Consider the following 24,287-nt stretch of genomic DNA (forward strand, 5'->3'; position numbering starts at 1 on the left):
GGAATGTTTTCATTATAACCATTTCCCTCAGGTCTGGTCTGCACTGTTTAAAGTCTACATTTTAGTCTACTCTTTCCATGTACCCAAAAAAATTGTTCAAAAGAAGACTGATTACAATTTTTTGATAAAGTCACAGAACCCATCAGTTCAACACGTGATCCTGAGACTTTATGAGTGGTTTGGGCAGCTCAGCACTGCAGTGATGGTGGGTGAGGACAGATTAAACTGCTGGTGAGGAACCCATCAAAGAGATATCCTGTGCAGGATGGCAGAGCACACTGGGTGTTTACACTTTATTGTGTGCCCCACAGGATCACAGGAGGAGAATGTACCTTCTAATGCAACAATTAATGAATTGTCCTGTAGAGCACAGAATGTTCTCCTGCACTGCCAGCACTTACGTGATGGGAATTTGCTGATGTTGTTGGCTACACGGATAAGCATACGTGCTCCCTTCATGTGATCACCACGTTTGACATGGATCTGGAAAACAACAAATATACTGAATTAAGCGCAGTCTTTAGAGAGTAATTCCTGCAGCCAGCTCTTCATGTTCATCCTTCTGGGAGCTGCACATCCACAGCTCTTCTATGAAACTGAGCAGAGATGGGTCATGCACTACAGAAAGGACCAGAGACTTTACAGCAGCTCTTCCCCAAAACAGTCTGGTCTCAAGCCCTGTCTGCCTGCCTTTGCCTCACTGCTGGCAGAGAGGGTGGTGGCCAGAAGCTGGCCTTGGCCTGAATGGATATTCTGATGGGACATGGCTTAACTGCTAGAAATAATTTAAGCCCCCCCTGCTTAATTTCATTTAGAGAAAAGCAGTATGGATGATAATAATTATTAATAATAGCATAAAAAAATAACAGTTGTAGCATCACACTTAAGTATGAATGCAAAATAAATACAGGAAGCCATGCGTGGGTTTTTAATTATTCAGTATTTTTAAAAGATTATGCTAAACAAAGAGGCAGAAACAACCATGGGTTGCCCTCCTGCAGCTTGCACTTGGATTCTATGATACAACCTATATGAGAATGTAATTCATGCACAGAGAGCATCCATATGGACAGTTCAATAAATCAGCGACTATGCAACTCAGGCATAAATTCAGTTTTGTAATTCTTTACCTTCACTAAAATATAGCTGTGTAGAATCATAAGGTTTGTAGCCATCTCAGAAGGAATCTTAATCTTTTGGGTCTTTAACTCTGAATACATATTGAAAAGAACATCATGTGCATTTCGGTAGTTTCCTTAAAAACAAACAACAATGAACAGTCACTTTAACTTTTTGTAACAATTTCTTTACTAATGACATATATAGTAGCTGAACAGGATTTTAAGTTGATTCTTTTAGCAAAACCTTTGCATGACAATTTATTTGGAAAGTCACAAGCAGTTTCTTATCACACTGTCCTAAACAGTATCAGCCAGTATCAGTCATCTAAAATATGTGTTGATGACAATTTCATATAATGAAAATAATGAAATTTTTTAAAAGTGGAAGATGCTCGATCCAATACATTGCTTCCACAATAAAGGGAGAAAATGTATTTTTAGAGCATTTAGAGATGTTACTTCTTTTTTGTTGTTTAAATGTTAATTTAACATGCATTTACTTTATCATTAACTTTGGCAACTCCTTGTCTCTGCAACCAAACCAACCCAGAACTTGCCAGTGAGATAACTGAAATTTGAATGTTAACTCACTAGATGATACTGCTTTGAGGTTACTATCAAGGATTGTCCAGAAATCAAAAGGTTTCATTAAATTAATAAATTATGTAGTTGAAAACCAGTGTTTAGTATGGTTAGACTACTCTTAGCTAGTTGTTTGTTCTTGCTTTGTTTTGGTTTTGTGGCTTTTTTTTGTTTGTTGGGTGTTTGGGTTTGTTTGGGTTTTTTTGTTTTGTTTTCATTTTTAGAGTATAAGGAAGTTATACTCTTCCCAGTTGGAGGCATTTAAAGGACATTATAGATTCAGTTCCTCCATCTCTCCCAATTTCTCTGTCAACAAATGCTTTCACTTTATAAAGCAAATTTCATCAACCTGTGAAATTTGTGTGAGGCAGCTAAATATCACTCCAGAATTAGTTGCTGGAAAGCACTATTAATTTTTCATGCTGTGTTACTACTGACTCTCAGTATTGTATGATCAGTCTTCAAATCATGTGATTATACAGAAACAACTCTAAGGAAAAATGCACATAAAATGGCATACCCAAAGCAAAATACCAAGTAGTATGAATTAAATATTATTTTTGGTGGATTTTTAAGGAAAGAACAAACAATATTGATGTAAACTTCAGAATCAAACCCACAGAAATCTCCTGAAGGAAAAGGAGGGCAATCTAAAACTTGGCCGCTGCGGATGAAACAGTTACTGCAAGATTGGTGATTTTAATGAGAAAAATATTGTGCTTATTATCACACTGCTGCAGAAGAATCTATACTATTAGGAACATGAAATACAGTATGGGAGACTGTATTTTAGGCTTAAGTTTTTAGATTCAAAGAAGCTAGTGGATTTTTAAACCCTTGAGCCTTTACATTTCCTGCTTACATAACTACCACACATGCATAATTCACTGCTATGATGAACTGGGAGATCACGCTTGCCAAGGACTGAAGAGATTTTCCACTCCTTAGCCCAAGGCTGAGGAGCAGTCCATAAATGTTAATTTGCCTGGGCTGTTCCTGAGAATGCTATTTTTCCTTTATAGACGTTTTTCTTAGCTGACTTGAAATGAAAAGCAAGCATGTGATGGTAGGGCTGTTGCCATGGCTACAGAGGAGCATGAATACTGAGGGTGACAGCTATTTTGCTTCTAGCACTGTCTCTTTTTACCACTTTTTTCTGTCTCTAACTTCAGGTACCTATTACAGGGAAAAACAAGGTTTAAGTAAGTAGTTATCTGATTCTTCAACAGAAATAATCCCCTCTGCTTATCTCCTACTGGAAAAAATAATGTGCAAACACTAAAGGATCAGTATCCAAGTCAGAAATGGCATGTAAATACTGCAATTCTAATTCTGTGATATACAATAAAGTTGCAGGCAATCTTAATCACTGTGTTTACCTGAAGGTAATAAGGAACGCAGATATTTTCCACAGTTGTTTTTCCTCCAATATTTAACATACAAGTCCCAACCTTTTCACAAATGCCAGTTTAAATTCAAGATTAAACTTAAATACAATTACAAGCACTGATATATGTATTTTCTAAGTATAATCCTATATAAATAAAAATACACTAAGTACTGTAAACGATGTAGTGTCAGATATGCTGTCACATCAGAGAAAACAGACTTACCTGAACACTGTTCCTCTCTGGCAATTATTATAGCAGTTCTGGCAGCTTCCCTGTATTGCTTTAGAGCCATGTATAAGCGGAATAGGTACTTGGCATCCTTAATTAAATCATACACAAGCAATTAATACTAAATGAATACATACTGCTACATTTCCTGTCTTATACTTTGCTCATCCCACCACCACATTTTTCAAAGAAAGCAGACAAGCTGGCTTATCTTGTAAGGAGCTCTTTGTATCAACATGCTTCGGCTGTGCTATGTTCACCTGCATCTTTTGGCTATTAGTACAGTCAGATAAACACACTGAGGGCCCCGAGTGAGCTCCCTGTCATTACAGGCACAGAAAGCCACAGGCTGTCAGGCACAAGGAAAGCTGTACAGGTGGAGACCCAACACCTTCAGAGGTGTAGGCATTTCTGGTGTCAGAAAAGAATCACAGAATCCTAGGGAGTTGGAAGGGACCTTGAAAGATCATCTAGTCCAACCCCCCTGCCAGAGCAGGATCACCTACAGCACATCACACAAGGATGTGTCCAGGCGGGTTTTGAATGTCTCCAGTGAAGGAGACTCCACAACCTCTCTGGGCAGCCTGTTCCAGTGCTCTGTCACTCTCACAGTAAAGAAGTTTTTTCTGATATTCACCTTGAACCTCCTATGCTCCAGTTTGCACCCACTGCCCCTTGAACTAAAGGGCTCCTTTTAGAAATCGAAATCTTGCTACAAACACTGAGATTGTGTTACAGATCTAGGTGCAAACAATGCTTCTTGTGGCTAAGAATGAGAAAATCTGGCCATTAAAGAGTGTCCTGTTCTGGGACAAGATGGTAGACATCCAGGACAGCTAAAAAATTTAAAATTAAGGGGACAATAAGCTAAAAAAACCACAACATTTTTAATTTGCTATACTATGTTCTTTTGATATAGTACGTGAGTCAAGGATGGCAAATGTAGCAAAGGTTCATGCAAGAACTGGCAATCCAACAGCAGGAAAATTAGTGACAATAATTTTTAAACAAAACTCCAAAACCCAAGACGACTGTATCAAAGAAAATAATAATGAGTTCACTTTTTATAAAGTATACTTAAATTTCTAGCAGTTAAAAAAAATCAACAGGAGAAAAGAGAATTGGTCTTTCATAAGGATTTTGAAAATATCCTCAAAAGAGGTTAAGTCCTAAAAATACAGCTAAAATACAAAATAAAATGGTCTTGCTTATGATGAGAAGAAACTATTGAGTGTAAAAGAAAACCTGAGCTTGTGTCACTGTTTTATATCTTTAGCAGTGATTTCTAAAATGTGATCAATAAAAAGCAGAGTCTGTACATTATAACATTTTCACTAGGAAGTAACAAATTAAACTGAAATATTGTATATCATAGCATGGTTACAACTTAAATATAAATCAGAAAAAAAACCACATTTGTAGCTTTACAGACAGCTTATCAAAAAACCTAAAACTAACTTATTCTGCAATGTTAGTAGTAAATCCAAATTTTTACAACGTGCATTCTATGATAAAATGGTAAAAACAATTATTTTTAAACAATTGTGTTAATCAATGTTGTGCTTTTCTCTGGAATATTGTGTGGGGTTTGTAAGTTAAGTCCCAAACACATAGCTAAAAAAGCAGAAGTTCAAAGTTACAGAAATATAAAGACATTTCCTTATAAAGAAAATTACTGCAAAGGTTAAGTCCCTACTTGAGAGGCAAGGGATAAAATGCTGGAAATAAATCACAGAAATAAAAACAGGAGAGAAAGACTGGCATACAGAAAGAAAAAAGGGAAGTAAAATTCTTCTTTTTAACTTGCAACATAAGGAAAAATATTAAGTGACCAAAGTAGTTAGTTTTAAATTAATGATGGAGCAGAATTTTAAGTTACACATGATCAAAGGAGCAAACACCATAAGAACCATAACATAATAATAATGAAATAGTTAACTGGAAAACAAAGTAACCACAACTACTTATATTAGCGGATATTAGTTATCAAGGGTAAACTGCCTTAAAAAGGGAAACTGTTATTGCTCGAGTGGGGTGAAATTAAAATGATTATGAATGGTAGGCTCTGATGTAAATCTGCCCAACTTCTCACACCTAACCACCATGGATGGCCGTGCTAGTGATGACAACAGAAGGCTGCACTTCTTCCCCATCTAGGTTGCTTCTCCCTTTACTCCCTTCCCAGCATGGATCAGTGGTCTTATATGGTATTTGCCATGTCCCTAATTATATTTTCCTTAAAGAATAAATTTAAATTACTTACGTGGCAGCAATATGTAGAAAAATATAAGACTAGGAGGCATTTAAGAAAAATCAGTCTCATGTTTTACTTTCATATTCTTAGCTTTTATGTGGTGGTATTTTTGTAAAGCTTTAAAGTCAGTCACTTTAAAAGTAAAAAACACAGGGAGGAATTTTCAATTGACAACACATTTCCTAAGGTCTTTGGAAAAATTTATTACTGCAGTCTAACTGATCTTCTTATTAGATAGCCATGATTTTAATTTAGTTTGGCTTTCTAAAGAACATGTACTTAGAAAATATGCACACAGAAAACAGCAGAACCTTGCTAGTTACCATTCCCTGAACAATTACAAAACGACACATATAACCTATTAAGTATTTTTACATGTTAATGTTAACAAATACAATAGGTGACATAACACATATAAGAAAGAGGTTATAATTACTTAGATGATAGTGCAGCAAAACTTTGGTAAGCATAATAATTTTGAGAATATTATTTTGATAATTGATAACATGATAAAATTATCATTAAAATGTCACTGTTGGCTTTGAAAGATTTAAACCAATCAGGCTGCTGTGAGCAATGTCCTTGTTTACAGATCAGTGCTCAAAAGGATTAGCAAGTTTCTGCTACATGGCTACTTTAAGTTCACCCTTAGTTTCAGCTTTACAAAAATACCACCACATAAAAGCTGCTATTCTCTAAAAACAACCTCACTTGGTTGGTAATTTCAAAAACATCATCTCTATAGCATAAAAAACAATCCATCTTTATCCTTATTAAGTAGATTTTTAAAACAAACTATGTAAGATTTGATAAAGTAAAATTTTGTTACTCACTGAGAGAGACTATAGCAGATTGGATTAAAGCATTTGGAAGAACAAGAGAGGGCTTTTAAACAAAGAAAATAAAGCTCTACATTCAAGTTTAAAACAATGTTAAATATGGCAATTATGGTATTCACAAAATCTTTAGTTTTCTAAAATCTTTAGAAACTCATAACTGTGGAGATCATACTGTACCTTGCTTCCCTTTTCCAGTCCTATGTATGCCTTTCAACCAGATGCCTAGGCTGCTGCTCTTAGAAAAGAGACTGGATGCTACAATTTCTGTCCATCAGCTCTCAGCATAAATACAAAATTACTTTTCCTTACACTGATGCTGCACAGATTTTTTCATCTAATGCCTCCAACAGCTTAACTGTCTTCCAGTCTCTTGCAGTAGAATTTTGTTTGTTTTGCTATGTTTTGCTTCCCTCATAATTTTATTCAGGTTCACATTACAAATTACAGGTTAATAATAAGAGATAAATAATAAAGAGATAGAGGGTTGTGTTGGTTTTTTTTTGCTTGGTGGATTTTATGGAAGCAGTGGGATTCTATACCCACTGTCCAAGTGTCTCCAAAAGTCTAAAATATCAAACCCTTAATCTGTAGGCACCATACAAATAGGAGACAGAATTTCTAATCTCCCAACAGTACCATAAACCACAGCCGTAGTACTAGTACTCCATCATTGCAAAACCCTACTTCCCTCTGTAAAGCAGAATTTATTCTCCCATACGTGTAATTTTGTACCCGACTGTATTTACTGTGAGTTTGTACAGGACTGTCAATTCCTTGACTAAGGAATGAATATTAGGCTGCAATGGCTACACCTGAGGTCTTGCTTTCACAGTAGAGCAACAAGGGTGCTGCACCACTTGGCTCACATTCAAGCTCTGCTGTAATAGGCAGTAAAGCTTGAAGTGCCTCAGCCACTTAGTTTCATGAACTCAAGCCCCAATGTGATTGAATGTACCATATGATGTACTAACTTCAAATTTACAGTGGATATTTTTAATCTTTCCTGGAAAAAAAACAAACATACCAACAGAATATGGTCAAAATCTAATTATTGTATTGCATATATAGCACAGATCTAATCCAAGTTCTGCTTAGTTTTTAACCAAGATTATCTTATTACCAAACCTATGACATCTGCAACTAATACACAGAAGTCTGTCAGCAAGTATCTTCCAATTCTCAAATCCGTGTATTCAAGAGAGAAAAAGATGAAATAGTCTACCAGTCTGCCCAAAGCCTGTTATTAATGGATGACATGACATTAAAAGAAGCCTCATAACACAGAGCACCTCTTATCTCACAAAGCACCTACTAAACAATCTAAAAGAAAAAAGAAATGTTCTAAGGATCCAATTATTTTCTATGACAATTACGAGTGAAAACATAAAAAGCTGTGTCCACAGTATCTTAATCTCTTATTGTTAACCAAACTTCCATGTTAGGACTAAAAATCTTCAAATGTGCTTCCTGTTTTTTTAAATATTCTATAATAAATTAAACATAGTTTTATTCTCCAGTCAGAACAGATGTTTTAGTTTACAGAACTACAGGCTATAGCCACAGATGAAACTGACTATGAATAATTCATTTGAAATTTAAATTACATACTTCTACATAATAAGAAATCAAAAAAAGAGGGTTTTTTTTAAAAAATAAGGTGTAACTGTCATATGGACATACACATGAAGGTGTTACATTTTCAAGCAATCTCAGTGGCAAATTTTTAGCTGCTTTGGCCTAAGCTCGTTTTGAAAATGTGGTCATTGATCACTTCAGAAATTAAGAGGGAGCTGGTAATAATTTGTCTACAGCTTTCTATGTCCTCATGTTCCTGTGTGAATGATTCAGAAAGTGATCACACAAGTCTACCTCCCTACTGAAACCAAGCTAAAACATAGTTTCTGCCTACAAAACAAACATAAGACAAAATAAGCTCAAAAGATCTTGTAGCATAGCACTGTCAGACAACAGCAGGGACAAAAATACAATACCTTGGGCATGCCATCACTCTCTCCCATGAGATAGTCTATCAGCTCATTTGTTAGGGCTTCATCTTTTGCCCGTCCCACCTATTAAATAAAGAAGAAATTAATATATGTAAGAGAAAGGAAAAATAATTACTCCTAAGGAGGCTTTTAATTAAAACACTGCAACTTGACACATTTAAAACATTATTTTAGTTATATGTGTTCAAATCTTATGATTACTTGGTTCATCAGCGTTGACATGAAGTAGTTAATATTTATTTTCCAATGTGTTATGTCAGAGGATTATAACTAAATCGGTCTCTACCAGCATGAACAGCTCCCCTGTTTCAATGTTGGGAAGGCATTTGAAGCCTGCTGTCACAAAGCTGTCTATAAACCCAGCACAATTTGTGTTTCAGATTAACTTCCAGTGCTTCACACTTAGAACAGAGTCAGCACTATCTGGCCAAGTTGAAGAGAGTCTCAAAAATATGGCTGAGATGTTGAGATTCCACAAGGATACATATAGTACAACTGCCAGGCTCTCTTTTTAGTGGTGCTCAGTAACAGGACCAGAGGCAATGGGCATGAGCTGAAACACAGGAGGTTCCATGTGAACATCCTTAAACACTTTTTCACTGGAAGGGTAACTAAGCACTGGCACAGGCTGCCCAGGGAGGTTGTGGAGATATTCAAAAGCCATCTGGACATGATCCTGGGAAACCAGCTCTAGACAGTCCTCCCTGAGAAGGACTATTGGATCAGATGACCTTCAGGGGTTTCTTTTGATCTCAACCACTCAGTGATTCTGTGACAGAGAGCAAGAATGGAGGCATATTGACCTCTCTAACCACATTATGCAAACTGGAAAAATCAGCAAAACTCAAAAATCGCATATGGATTTTGCTAAAAAAGAAAATTCCAAAATCAGGTGACTGTTGACACACAACCACAAAAATCTGAATGAATTAATAAACCCTCCTTTGAAGGCTGAAAACACATTTTCCTCTGCTATCTGTATTAACTAATTCTAGTTTTTTAATGTTAGATATCACCTTTGCTGATATAGTTCTCCTCCTATTTGCACGGATGCTAGGAAAATGTCGTAATACTGAAGGTAAACTTTAAAGCATGAATTTTTTACTTTATTGAAGTTGCTTACTGTTTCAATTGCCATTTCTATAGCCAAGTTATCTTCTGTGCTTGGACTTTTCATAAAGTGCTTTAATGCCTAAAATGATATAGAAGAAAAGTTAAAGCTGAGGCAGACGAAATAAATGTTTTCCTATTGTTAATCAAGTTATTTCTCACTGCATTTTGCTAGACAAGTGGCACACTGAATGCTTATTTTGTAAAAATGCATTTACAGCCATAAGGAAAACCACATACTACAGAGGCAACAGCTGTTCCTACAGGTTCTCCTCCAAGAAAGAAGAGCTGTGTCTTTGCCAAATTCTGGTGTATACATTCATCTAACTGTGAAAGGTGTTCACAGCAATATGGTGAGAAGAAATTAATGTTTAATGTGCCACTGGACCTCCCTTATGCCCCTACTGAAGAAGTGGTCACCTACAATGGCTGTAATTTGCAAAAATTGGTTGGTTTTTCTTTTAATGTTCAGTAAGCAAAAGTCAAACATTTAATAAGTGACAGCTCACAACTTGTAACTCATCAAAAGAAAGTGTGTCAACTGACATATTTCCTCTCTTTGAAAAAATGCTTTAAGCTAGGGCATGCTACAGTATTTAATTCATTATTTACTCAGCAACCAAGTCTTTATTGGTCAAGCTAATAAAATACAAGTAAATTCTACTTCTGTGTTCATGGCATTTAGAGATTCATTGAGAACAGTGTATCACTGAGCCACGTGGGGCCTCTACTGCTGTGAAAAGGGTATGTGCTTGGCAGTGTAGGTAACTGCAAATTATTCATAAATAGTTTACTTAAGTTTCTTTACACTTTCAAAAAATATCAGTGTATCATGATTTAAGGCAGCCAAAGTCTATTATAAACTTCCCTGCTTTTGAAGTACTGTATTTTGAACAGTTTCTATGAATGTTTAACTACCACCGGTTTATACTTAAGCACTGACCCGTCCATATTGACCACACAGCAAGAAAAATTTTCCAGCCTGAAAATGTTTCTTTTCTCCTTCAAAATGTAGTGCAATGCTCTGATAGTCTTCATTGGTAGTACTTTCAGAAGCTGCAACGCAAAGTATTCTTATTAAGCAAGGTAAAGGCCCTACTGAAGAAACAAACTCCTATTCTACTTTTTTTTTCTAGTGACATTTAAAAAAAGCCAGCTAGACTCAAATTATGTCTTATACATTTTTTTCCTATTTAATCAGACTAAATGTCAGACATTAGGAGCTACTAGTGCAGAGAAATAATTGTTCTTATAGGTTTTAGACCGTAACGACATATCTGTTTTTTTAACAGGCATAATAATATGGCATAAGTATGACCTACTAATGTATTTTTCTTTTATGCATTGGCAACAATAAAACAGAGCAAGTGATGCTGAGATTATCTCCTGAATTATTTTCACAGTTCAAGAATATGCGAGTATATCTGTATCGCACCGATTATCGGGAGCAATGTAACCATGTGGTAGCTGGGAATACTACTTAAGTCTTCTAACCAAGACTCCCTTTTACTATGGACATATAAAACAAATACAGCCAGTACACCCAAGTCAGCTTCAAAACTTTTTTTCCACCTACTTAGATTACAATTTGAAACATCCTATTTTAGACAGGAGAGAAGGAAGAAAGCATAAGGAACAACAGTGCCCACCTTGACAAGCAGCCACAACAATACATCACTAAGCTACCTGCTGTCCATCTTTTATAATCTTCATAACAAGAATAGATTTTTTTAAAGGAAGAGATTAACAACTGAAAATAGGAGATAATTTGGTAGACATGTATGTGGAACTGTTTCCACAAAAAATGTTGTCTGACACAGGTGAAAAATATAAAATTTCTTGCGAATTGACAAGCTGGCTACCAACTGACTTGATGACCTGAGATAAAAGTCAGCTTCTCAGTAAGGTTGATACAAGAGAAGGCCAGGAAGGGCCTTACAGGGTTAAAAAAGGAAAGATGGTGACATACCCATTTAAGAAAAGAGCTGGAACCATGAAAAAAGGAGAAGAGGGGATAAAAATAAGCAACAGTAAAATACTCTGTTTTGGAAAAGCTGTACTACACACATCAAAGAAGGGGATTCCTCCACAGACACAAGAAAATAGTCTACACAATTTCTTTATCAGAATGCCTAACCAGGAAAAGCTTTTGCACAGGCAAGATGTGAAAATGACCCAGACTGAAGACCAAGGGAGATGCCTAAGTTGAACGCAAAGTCTAGCTTGTAGGCCTGAATGAGACACATTACCAAATCTGTCCATGGTGACTGCAAATGGAAAAGGCTGGGAAACAAAACTTCACACCCTTTGTCTTATGACTTCACATTGGTCAAACAAATTAAAAGAACAATAAAACATACTGCAAGCAAACTATTAACCTGGAATACTCACTGATGATATCAGCATAAATCTCCATCTTGTTGTGTTGTTGAGCTAATGTGAAAGCTTCATTATTGCACTTGGACATGACCAGGAACTGGATGGCAGAGTCATAGTCACCAAGTTGCAGAAAGAATCTAATCAGAATGAACAAATTAATACCCTCATACAAATTAGCTTACTGAATACACCAAAAGTTTTAGAATTATAGTATATTTTGTGGTATACAAATATGATACATTTTAAATGTATTTTGTATCTCAATTACTTTAAATAGGTTACTAAAATTAACAGCATAAATAATACTGCAGGACAATTTTTTTTCCCCTAAGCTTATTACTTCTGGTAAATATAATTTTAATCATAAAGTTAAAAAAAAGAAAAAAGGAAAAAAATCAGTACCTGCTTGGCTGTCCAAATTTTAGAGAACTAAAATTTACTAACTGAAATTTATAGTCACTGGCCAAGTACCAATAACCAGATACTGATACACATTAGCATGCCTTACCAGCTTCCAAGAGGTATGGCCCCTCACACCCTGTTTTTTTAACCTGTGCAGTGACTGTTACCTGGCCACCATCTTTGCTCCATCAAGAGACTGTGTTTCTCTCACAATAGTAACAGCCTTCTCAGGATTATTAAGGTGATCCAAATATAGTCGAATTACACTGTCCCATTGTTTTGCATGCTCATAAGCTACCACAGCTTCCTTGTACCTGCAAAACAAGGGTTCCACATCATCTTGTCTAACTTCTAAATACCTTCTTACAATATGGTGTGAAAGCAACATATAGTATTTGATGATTAGACAGGAAAACGAGAAATTAGAAACACATCTCTGATACTAGTGGAAAGTCATTATATTAAAATCTTCACACAACACCTTAAGTTTATATATTTCAGAATCCAATTCCACAAAGCTATTTTATGCAAAATTTAAAGTCTGTTTTTAAATTTATTTTACAAGAAGTGTAATGTGTTAAGAACAACATCAACAATAACATGCTTTATAAAAAAAGCATTCAAATATACCTGCCATCTGCTTCTTTGGCCTTTGCATATTGTAGGTGAATCTTTGGAGATGAAACATGAGGAAGAAGTTCACCAACCTTTGCCCTAGAGAGACAGGATAATAATTATTTAGTAAATATAACTGGTTTCAAATTTTCTCCAGTAAACCAGGCATATTTATATTAACACTGAAAAGGAGGCTAAAAAAGAAGTAATTGAACAGAACATGTGAGCTTTGAAGATACTTTAGTATTTTCAAAAAGCTGCACTTCATAGGTCTAAGAACTGGAAATTATGGACTGCTTTATGAACACACAGGCTCCAGCAGCTTCTCTTTTTAAGTTTGAAATGTATAAGCAATTATAAATGCCAGACCAAGAATTTTTACCTCTGGTATTCTCTAATTAACCTACAGAAGCAGCACAGTATTACAACTATAACCTGAAAGAATGTGCAAAAGAGTACAAAAGACCATCAGTACAGGTGCAGTTATGATTACTCCCGTGATTGTGTGCTTAAGGCCACAGGTTGTAAAGAGGACTCCAGGCCATTAGAACTAGATCCTCTGTGTGACAACATCCATAACAGCAGTATGTGAGGGCACACAGAAGTATGCGCTATGTCAGTCCTTCCATAAATCTAACCTCAGGAGCTGCACACAGTGATAGTATTTATAAAAGTCATGGTTTAACTCTGGGCAGGCAATTAAACGAATGACAACAGCAAACAAAGCAGTGGGCCCTTCAAGACAAAGGATATGAGAAACTGAAGAGAGGCTGAACTTATGTCTCACCTCTCTGCCTAAAAAACAGAGCACTCCTCAAACCGAACCTCCTTCTGCTGGAGTAAACAAAGCTTCTACCTCCCAATTCCAAAATTACATAGATATGTAACTGACATTTCTATGACAGGATAAAATTTTCCTTAGTAAATGAACATAATATTCCAACCTAACTTTTAGAGCACTTGTGTGAAAGAGAAGGGGTTTTTCTGCTCCAATCAGTTCTTGATATTAGAAGTCCATAACATGTAATTAGGCAAGATTTAAGCCCTTAAATCTCTCAGTAAATTGTACTTTTCCACTGGAAACTTGACAATAATAAAATTCACTATAAAAACTTCATTAAAATAATGCCAGTGATTTTGACTACACATGATAGAGACTCAATTTGAACCAATAATTTCCAATTGTCTGAATATTCCATCTCAGATGAATTTTATAAATGAAGAAATTTAAGAAACTAAACAGTAACTATACAAACAGAATTATCAAATTCAGTGTGTATGTGCACACACACACAAAGGACTTGAAACTGCAGGTAACTTTAAACATAGCACAAAAAAAGAAAAAGGAAGAGTATCTCCCATTACAGTAAGACTGTATTTAAAACAACATAACCTTCTGAGAGAACACTGTTCTTGTTTAAAGTTGGGGAAGTGAACAATAAAATCGATGAAAAAAATTAAGGAGACATCTGTACTATTCAGAGAATCATTCCTTTCCAAAGAGTACCACAGCAAGTCTTTTGAAACATAACACTTCCCTGAAACCTGTACTTACCAGTTTTTACACCGGATGTATACTGATGCTGCCTTGTCATAATATTGTCCCTTTTCATACAGCTGAGCAGCTTCTGAAAATTGCTACAATATTGAAAATAATTAAAATACTGTTTCTAAATTAAGATTACAAATAAATATATAGCTTAATGAAATCACATATTCAGCCTTAGTTTCATTAACACTTTTGAATACCTTCATACTCTCCAGAATAGCTCCACAGTCTCTTTTTAGTAACCTACTGGGATGTTTAATGGCCTGGTTTACTCCTCGACGGATATCTCCCATTCGAATGGACATTTGAGCCACTCCAGCCAGGCAAGCTTCATCATGTTCCTGGTGCTGGCAACCAAATGAAAAGCAGTAACTACACATTACACATCAGAAAAATAAGGTTGCAAAAGCCACAGTAACAAGGCACTGAAACAACTTAACAAGACATTACATCCATTTAGTTAAACCAATTTTTGTCTCAAAATCGTTGCCTAGCTGCAGCTGTCACTTATTTAGAAGAACAAGGCTTAGTTTTCTTAAGCTTTAATTTTTACTTATAGGATCTTCCCAGACCAAGCATACACAGAAGAATCTGTTTTACAGACAGCTTAGTACTACTCTCTTCTTTCCTCCAAAATCAACAGTAGAAAAAAAGTACTAGCAGGATACTTCATTTATTTAGTTTTTTTAAAGGCAGCAAGGCCACTGATAAAGCCAAATGGCTTTTAGGGGAAATAACGCCAGAATTAAGGGAGGATCTAATGAATATGCTTATTTGCTAACACAATCCTTGCTTGTCTTTATATAAGTAACAATTCAGAAAAGAACAGAAGGAATACTTAGGACTTCTGTTATAACAATGAAAATCCTAGCTACGTTTTGACATTTGCATGTCTGTTATCAAACTTCTCAAATTATAAAAACCTAAGCCTAGTCATGCCCCACTAATACAATAGCAATATACCTAGAGAAAGCATCATTCCATATGTTAAAAATGAGAGATATGCAAAGACTACTGTCCCCAAAACAAGTGACATAGATTAATTGCTGAATAAAAAAATGGAATTCAAATGAGTCCGACACATGACAACTTAATGTGTTGTATGATTGTATAGATGCTATAATTACTAAAAAGGACTGACCTTATTGTTTCCAGTGATTCCCTTCTCATAATGTGCCAGAGCGTTAACATAATCACCCCTAAGACAAAATGGGAAGTTATATGGAACAGTATTTTGAACAGGAGGAGATGGTTACCTACCAGCCATATAGATTTCAACTAACAACTCCACAGGAGGATGCTAAGTACGCAAAAGATGGACAGTAACACAGTATGTCACGTGGCACTTCATCACACTATTAGTCACAGAGGCAGTCCATCTCTCAATACTCTTATACTGAGACCAATACAAAGAATCTTTCTGCAGAATATACCCCAATAATCTCAGCTCTACTTCCACATTTTTCTAGAGGATAAATAAAACTAACCTTCTAAAACTGTTTAGAATTTTTGCAACATAAAACAAAGGAGTGTTTTTTTTCTTAAGTACATTCAGAGTTCAAGTTACAGATGGCTGAATTGCTTCAACTGCTTCTGTTCCTTCCTTTCTGTGACCAACAAGATCAGCAAGTGTCCTGTCTCAGTGCCAGGGGGAAGGAATTGTCTGAAAACTCTATTACTAGATAACAGTATTTCCTCTTAGTTTAGACATTAAACAGCTACATTTTGTCCAATGTAGGAAGTGTTAAATGGTTTGAACTTTCTCTATTTTCCAAGCACTTACCTGCAACAAAGTATTTATTTCGTAGATTATATTATTATATAGTGGACCTACTCATTGCAAAGAACCCAGATAGACTAAAATTAATAAAAACTACTAGCTGCTAACATGTCTGTAGCATGATGTACTCCTTACAAAACTACTCTTCTTCATACTACAGCTGCAAGACCTCGGAGTCCCCTCTCAGCAATGCAGCAATGAAATATCTCAACTGTATGTTCTTCCAGTCAGTACAACTATGGGTTTAATCTTCTTTTGCTGCAGCTTTGTAGGAGAACTTACATGAATTCAAGCTGCATTGCATATTCCTTTGAGATAAAAGGGATCTGATCTGGGGCCAAACGCTTAGCCAGCTGAAGTGCACTGTCCCAATGTTGCAAGTCTTTGCGCATCTGTTAACAAAGAACAGTAACATTTCCTGAGGCAAGTATCAAATTCTGAATTCTAATATGAACTTTATATTATTCTAAATACAAATATGGAGCTAGAATTCCAGAAAGATTCAGATAATTTGAAGACTTTTCATCCTAAAAGAATGTCTGCCAGTCACACAATGGCAAGAACAAAACCATAAAAGGGCAGAATTATAAGAAGGAAAAATATTCCAACATTAAGGTGGAGATGAAAACAGCAGAAGGAAAATTTACACATCTTAAATAAATACCTCAAGTGCAGCAATAGGACAGGAGGATGCCAGATACAAATCCTGAGCCAGATTAAAATCATTAGTAAACATAGCAAGATGTCCTGCTAGAAGGTTGTGGTCTTCTATTCCCTGTAAAAAAATGTAAGTAAGTAGGTGCAAAAGTAGTTAAAAAAAAGTTGTTATAATTAGGAACCTAGTAAGCACAGTAAAAGAAAACAGCGTTCAATTCTGCAACCACACGTATTGGGTTCTACAAACCGGAAAAGTGTTTCTTATTGTAGCTCAAAGGAACTACAGCTAACATTGTCTAAAATCAGCAATTTGCAGAAATACATTTTAAGGTACTATTTCATGCATCCTTTTAGATGTATAATTGCAATCTGTTGTTTTTTTATTTAAAGTAAGAATAGTGGCCTTGAACATTTTCTCAAAAATAACAAAGGAAAAAAGAGCCTCCAGCTGCCAAGACGTGAATATATTCTGTTACTCTCAAGCAAATGCAAAAAAGATTGTTGTGTGTTCCAGTAGAGACTGCAACCACTTCAAAAGAAAATCAGGCAAGAGTTTTGTGGTGTCAATACTTTCTCCTCTATGATGATTAGTTACCTTGAAAATACCTTCTACTTAAAAAACCCCAAATTCCCACAAACATAAAATTTCAGGAATTCTTAAAGTAGAATTAAATCACCCTATTTCCTATTCAAAAGCAATTTTACATTTTACCTTTATTTGCTCAAGTGACATCACCATCCCAGCATTACCAAGTGTCCGATAAACACGTATTGCAAAATCCACCTCCATATGATGTAAGCAAGCTTTGCCCAGCTCATTCCAACCTGACTGGTCATTCAGAAGTCTACACACCTCCCATGCTTCAGAAAACCTATAAAAAGTAAAACACATGTAAACTAGTATTACTTGTATGTAAACAGGTTCTTCCTCACACTACAATAGGGAAAACATAAAAAGCACTTTCTTATAGGCATGGAAAGAGAGATATGTCAGGAAGAAACAAGAAATACAAATGAATACCTTACAGTTCCGTTTCTCCTGTTTCTACCACACTTTTTCAGGACACCATCTGCTTTCCCTACTCTGCCATTCTTTCCACTACACTGATTTTGCATTGCTTCACTACAGTGGAACGGGAGTATGCAAGAAGCACCTTCAGCCAGTTTTGGAAGAGCCACTGTCACCAAAACCCAAACCAGTCTTGAAAAAAATTACTGCGGCTTTTATTTGACAGTGGAAAAACAACTAAAGCACCACTGGGTCACTTTATTTTGCTTGGTCTGTATAGATAGCTACATGGACTCATGAATCAATCTAATTTATCAATATTCAGCATGGCATTTTAAAATCACCAGGATATGTTCTGTGGAGTTTACAAGCACAGAAGAAAACAGTTTACACAATATAATTGAAACGTAGATGTACCTTTTCAACAGTAAAGTCTGAGTAAGCATTTGTTTCAGCTCGTTAGGTCCCAAGTCTTTTAAATTGCCAAGGAAGCAGTGAGTGCTTAGATAGATATTATTTGTTTTCCCACTCTGAGTCTGACAAGTTAATTCTCCATTATACAACAATAAAGGTTTATGGGAGAAGGGGACTTCCGTGCCACCTGCCAAAATAATCTTTGATCCTAGATTGAAAGATCAGGAAGAAAAAAACCCATTATTTTAAAATCCCTACGTGGTAAAAAGTGTAGCAAGCAGGCACAGCTGAAATAATGAAGATTTGCAGAGCATTATTTCAAAGTCTCTAATTCTAGTAGTCACCATTCAATGTACAGTGCATATTTTTCAGTACGTTCTCAACTAGGAAGGTCATCTTTCAAACCTTTGTAGGTAAATTTCTTAATGTTTTCTGTCAAAAATACAGAGATTGCTATGATTACAATTTTGGTTAAGAGTGTAAGTGAATACAAATTTTGTCGCCCTGATCCTAAGACTTTCTCATGAACATTTCAAAATACAACTGAAGCACAATATGTACATTTCATACAGAAGATTGTAATAGCAATATTAGGGACTTAAGACCAAAAAGCTTTGTTGAAGCTTTACAGAGAAACTGACAAAACAACTAGTTTTCTATTAATCACTTCAAAATTACTATAGTATTATTTACTTTCATACAGAGTTATTAAAACATGTAAGACAAATGAAGACTCAGAACATGTCTATTAAACAGTGAATATGATTTCAAAAGAATTTACAGTACCTTGAATAGCATCCTGATGAAAAACGTAAGTGTACACTTTATCATCATCAAAAGCAACAAAAACACCTTTATCCATTGGCCAGTTTTCCCACAATATTCCTTTAATAGTTGGTGAAAAGTTTGGAATCTCATATAATCCATCATTTACCTACAGATAATGCAAAAGTAAAATTACTCAAAAGTCACTAAGGAGACAAACTAAATACGAATGCCAGTTATGATTAAAAAATTTTTAAAAGTATATCAACAGTGCAAAAACATCAAAATTACATTTTAAAAAGTTTTTTTACAAGGAGTGACTTGGAACAGCATCATAGTTTAATTAAGAAGGAAACTAAATGGAGAAGATGTACATTATATTAATGTTATTTACTTTCCTTAGAAAAAAAGATACAGGGACAGGCAGTGAAACTGGCAGTGTTTGTTAATGGACTAAAATACCTGTATTTAAATACACATAGATTTCTGAAAATTAATGATCAGGAATTTAGAATGAAGAAATTGTCCTGACCTAATATGACAGACTTTATTTCCTTACCTTACTACTTATTTATCTTCAAACCTCTCTGGCAATTTCTTCAGCCAGAATATATATATTAGAGTGACAAAAGCTTCTTCATTCTCTATTAAAATCACTATATAGCTGTAGATCCTGCTTGTAAATATAACTGTATGTGTATCCCACACTAACTTACTGGACAGTAGACAAATCCATCACTTTTGTCATCTATGAAAGCCAATCTGGTTCCATTGGGATCTGGAAAAATTTTTCTCACACTGACAGGATGCCGATATTCACTCACATATTGCCAGTCTTCAATGTAGAAATAATTAATAACTCCAGTCTAATGAGAAGTAACAGAAAAAAGTTAACAATGACAACAGTAAGTGGTAAATAGAAAATTAACTTGATTGTAGTTTCTCCCATCTTAGAATGCTAAGCATGTTTAAAGAAAAATACTTCCAGGTGTTTTTCTTAACTTGCTTCTTCATTCACAGCTGCCTTTGGGAGGACAGGGAAACTTGAGGTTTCTTGGGGGTCGGCGAAAGGAGTTGGGAGGTTTAAGGGGTTTTGGTTTTTGTTGTTTATCTCACTCTGCTTTGTGGATGCACGCACTATTTACTGTGCAGCTTCCTAAACAGGGGAAATGTCTGCCTCATTGCTGACAAAAACTTAGCTTCAAACAAAGCTGAAAAATTTGCCTGCAAGGAAGAGGCACATATTCTTAAGAACGGATGCACCTAATTCAGGGTAGAAAAGAAAACTGAAAAAAACTGATTTGTGATTAAGGCTATATTTCAATCAGAATCACACAAAGAAGAACACAAATTCAAAGGTGGTTTTCAAGTCAACTGTAAAATTTGCACACATCAAATGAATCAGTTGCAAATTTGGTATGTAAAATTTATTAGTTACCAGTCCAGGTACTGAGGAGGTAGGAAAGCCCTCAACTGCTGCAAACCAACTCAAATTATTAAACCAGTGGCACACTGAAAGACAGTGATCATGCTTTTCCTCTGGAATGTCAATACATCAATCTGTATCACAAAGAGCACAATACTACGGTGCCAAACGTGCCCTGTATTCCCAGTGCCAGAAAATACTAAAAGGATAGAAACACCTAGCACATCACCACTTAAATCAACATATTTTCAAGGCAAGCACTTAGTTTTTTCTTGTACCTGGAAGACAATTTGCTTGCCAACCTCTCACTAATGCAATAGAATTAAATTCTACTATTAAAATCAGTGTTTTGAAATAAACACTAGTAAAAGCAAAACCTAATCTTCCTGCCAATTCCTCTCATATAAATGCAACAGTAAAGGAAGCTGGACACAATTTTGACTGTACTTGCATAAAGTTCTTCCATAGAAAATAATCCCTTGTAAACTTTTAAGAAACACAGGTTTTTTGCTAGAAGTATGAGTAAAATCCAAGTAATTCAGATAGAAATACATTACATCGAAAAAGGTCTTCAAAATGAGAAGTAATACTCACATCTGTACCATATATGAGGAAGTCACTAGTTAAAGCATGGCATAAAATTCGGTATTTATCATCATCTGCTGGGAAGAGTCTAGTTTCTCGTTCTTCCTGAGCATCCAAACCTTCACTTTCTATCTAAATATAAAGAATAGAATGAACTGAAAAACTCCACTATTGAGGTATCATAGTTTTGCCTGTACCAAACTGTCTCACATTCCCATGGAGACTTTAAAAATTAAATGTTAAATAGTTCACAATAAAACATTGTTTCTTCACCTGTTCTAGTCAAGGTTGTATTTCTGAAGTCTACAGGAACTCAACTTTATATTTTAATTAGCCAGTAAAAAAATTCTAAAGAATTTTAATTTTTATGTCCAGTAACTGAAGATCACTCCATTTTATCTCATTTTTAAATTGACATTAACTTGTTCAGCTTAGATCAACTCATTAGTTCAGCACTCCAAGTTGCCAGAGCTCTTACCATGTGCAACTGGACTTTACCCTCAAAGAGAGCAGCAGCATAGTCAGAATTAAGGCGCATACTTGCTACTGTGCCCAGGTACTCCACATCTTTAAGCTTTTTTACATCTAAAGAATCCAAAGAGAAAGAAAAGATAAAAACATTTTGATTTTGTACAGGTCTTCACCTACCATAATCTAAATTTGCAGGTGAGATTTCACCAGATGTGAAAAACTCACAACTAAGCAGAGAGGGGACATATCACATGTAAAGGGGCTTTCCTCTTCACAGTCAGAGAACTGGTTAGAAAGCACAAGGGAAACACTTCTTCTATGCAACTGTGACTAGTATTATTACAATTTTGATTAATTTATTATTAGTCAAAAAAGGTGATGCTTAGAGAGACATGAAAGCTTTAAATCCACCATTTAAAACTTGGACATAGCGTAACCAATTTTACCTTACCCCATGCAAACAACATGAACATCTACTAAAATGAGAATGTACATACATGAGAATGATCATACAGCCAAACTTAGTATTTAAAGACATGGCCAAATAATGTCTCAAAAGTCTAAAAATCCTTCATTGATTAACAACATGATTTAAAAAAACTAAAAAAGAAACATTCTACTTTTTGTTACCAATATCTTGAACTTAAACTTTTATTTACAACACATTATCATGACTGCTTCGGTTTGTGAAGATCATTATTTGGTCCTATCTTCTGGCAATTCAAGTGGCTATTGTACAATGTGGAATATGCAGAACTGCTAAACACAGAATTCATAAAATAAGACATGATGCAGCAGTTTTAAGAGAACTGAATTTATGCTTACTATTCTCTCCAAGCGCATAAAACCAAGCCCGATTGTTCATTCCTACAGCCAAATGATAAACACCAACAGCAACAAAACTTGGCTCTACCTCAACAGAGACTGTGACTGGTACCTCCTGTAAGAAAACAAAACAAAGCAACTTTCATCCACTAGTAATACTTACTTTACTTATATCTAAATGAGGTTTAAAAGCAAGAGGTTATCATACTCTCTCCACATGATTTGCTACAGTAACTTCAAGAAGAGAAGTGAGGCACGCAATCCGTGTACTGCAAGCATCTCCAAGGATTGGAAGCTTTGTCAAGAAAACATGGAGGGATCCTCTTCGTGTAGATACTGCCAACAACTGTCCATCATCTGTCCACGCCAGCTGATCTACGCCTAAAACATTCACAAGTTTTTGCAATTAAAAAATGTTATAAAATTGTTTACTTAACTACTGAGATGAAGAAACAATTGTTTTGCTTTAAAATGTGAAAATTGTAGGATTTCACACCTAGGAATACATGTACTAATGTGCTAAAACATAACCAATTAATATAATTCCAAGATTAAGTGGAATAATTCAAACCAAAACTGTGATTTACTAATTTAGCACTTTTCCTAAGAATGAAGACTGAAGTATTTACAGACTCTACAAGAGGAGATAATGGTGGTAACTTACTCCTCAAGAACATGGACAGTCTTGTAACCATGTTCTGGGAGCCACAGGCACAATCTCATATATCAGGATGAGAACAGATTAAGTATCATATGTCTGTAAAAGGAGGTGCTAAAAAGCGCCATGGAAAGCACCATGGAAAGAAGCAGAAACTAGTTAGGTATATTATTTTAATAATCTTAATATAATGTATTAAAGATTAAAAAAATACTAACTGATCAAATATTCTGAGAGCTGTACTTCTCTCTACTTTGAACAGGTAAAATAAAGTATGCTTCCATTTTGCTATGGGTCACCTAATAAATACAAGTTGGGAAAGAAGAAATTCATGATAAATTCTGTATTTACACAGTTTTTCCAACAACAGTACTTTCACTCATGTAAACAGAGTTGCCAGCAAAATTCTGTTTAACTTAATTTGTAAAAAATTCTGTCCTCATGGAGGCTGTTAACATACCTTTGTTTTCATCATCCAAGTTTATTATGGCATACATTTCTCTCAGGTCTGACAGATCATGGATTTTAATGCTAAAACAAAAACAAACAGTAATTTCCACTAATATAAGTCTCAGTCATCATAAACTGTAAGAAGCCTAACCCAATCAAGACAGTATAATGGAGCAAAAAATAGAGCACAAATGAAAAATGTCTTCCATTTTCCAAATTGTTACGAATCACCCTAAATAGTATATCACTATCACTACACAAAAAGATTTTTTGAGAATTAAATTTTGAGGAAAAGGTGCAAATCCAGTTAGAAGGAACTCAAGGGTAGGAAACACACACTATTATTTCTTTTGACCTGTTACAATACAGGTTAGGTTAAAAACTCATTTCTGACAAACACAGCTTGAAGCATTCTTGATGTTCAGGTGTCACAGATCAGCAGTTGGTTAAGGTAACACACAGAACTGAGGACAGGCAGAACAGCCTGACTCTTGGCATTACTCCACTCCTTTTTGAATGAAGAATTCAGATATCCCAGAAGAAGGGAGCAGCAGATGAGGAGCTAAAGGAGATAGTCTATCACATGCACAACATATTTTGGAAAAATTCTAGTCTCTTTAATTATTTTATTCCTTAATTGCTTACACACTTAAACTACTGCCTAGATTGCAGGCAACACCAAGCACCAGGGAAGAGAGCATCAGGATGTCAGCATACACAGTGCAGCTTTAAATTAATTGTTCTCTGACTGCTAAGCAGATATTTATGTCC

The 24,287-nt window shown here is 35.4% G+C and overlaps 1 protein-coding gene across 1 annotated transcript in view; it reads right to left on the bottom strand.

The window, feature by feature from the left end:
- WDR19 (WD repeat domain 19) overlaps nucleotides 1-24,287 on the bottom strand; it is a 41,141-nt gene that overhangs the window by 4,092 nt on the left and 12,762 nt on the right. Inside the window, exons 10-32 of the mRNA XM_010006155.1 lie at nucleotides 23,527-23,597; nucleotides 22,617-22,789; nucleotides 22,409-22,523; nucleotides 21,591-21,697; nucleotides 21,122-21,244; nucleotides 19,818-19,967; nucleotides 19,123-19,270; nucleotides 18,340-18,544; nucleotides 17,626-17,785; nucleotides 16,921-17,031; nucleotides 16,539-16,648; nucleotides 15,618-15,675; nucleotides 14,677-14,817; nucleotides 14,483-14,565; nucleotides 12,943-13,026; nucleotides 12,480-12,626; nucleotides 11,923-12,047; nucleotides 10,475-10,587; nucleotides 9,545-9,613; nucleotides 8,407-8,484; nucleotides 3,317-3,413; nucleotides 1,131-1,255; nucleotides 402-483 (exon numbers count right to left, since the gene is read on the bottom strand). Of these exons, the coding sequence (XP_010004457.1) occupies nucleotides 402-483; nucleotides 1,131-1,255; nucleotides 3,317-3,413; nucleotides 8,407-8,484; nucleotides 9,545-9,613; nucleotides 10,475-10,587; nucleotides 11,923-12,047; nucleotides 12,480-12,626; nucleotides 12,943-13,026; nucleotides 14,483-14,565; nucleotides 14,677-14,817; nucleotides 15,618-15,675; nucleotides 16,539-16,648; nucleotides 16,921-17,031; nucleotides 17,626-17,785; nucleotides 18,340-18,544; nucleotides 19,123-19,270; nucleotides 19,818-19,967; nucleotides 21,122-21,244; nucleotides 21,591-21,697; nucleotides 22,409-22,523; nucleotides 22,617-22,789; nucleotides 23,527-23,597 (2,675 nt within the window). The remainder of the gene's footprint in view (nucleotides 1-401; nucleotides 484-1,130; nucleotides 1,256-3,316; nucleotides 3,414-8,406; nucleotides 8,485-9,544; nucleotides 9,614-10,474; nucleotides 10,588-11,922; nucleotides 12,048-12,479; nucleotides 12,627-12,942; nucleotides 13,027-14,482; nucleotides 14,566-14,676; nucleotides 14,818-15,617; nucleotides 15,676-16,538; nucleotides 16,649-16,920; nucleotides 17,032-17,625; nucleotides 17,786-18,339; nucleotides 18,545-19,122; nucleotides 19,271-19,817; nucleotides 19,968-21,121; nucleotides 21,245-21,590; nucleotides 21,698-22,408; nucleotides 22,524-22,616; nucleotides 22,790-23,526; nucleotides 23,598-24,287) is intronic.

This window comes from Chaetura pelagica, unplaced genomic scaffold (genome assembly GCF_000747805.2).
Source record: "Chaetura pelagica isolate M959 unplaced genomic scaffold, ChaPel_1.0 scaffold189, whole genome shotgun sequence".
Taxonomy (NCBI): domain Eukaryota; kingdom Metazoa; phylum Chordata; class Aves; order Apodiformes; family Apodidae; genus Chaetura; species Chaetura pelagica.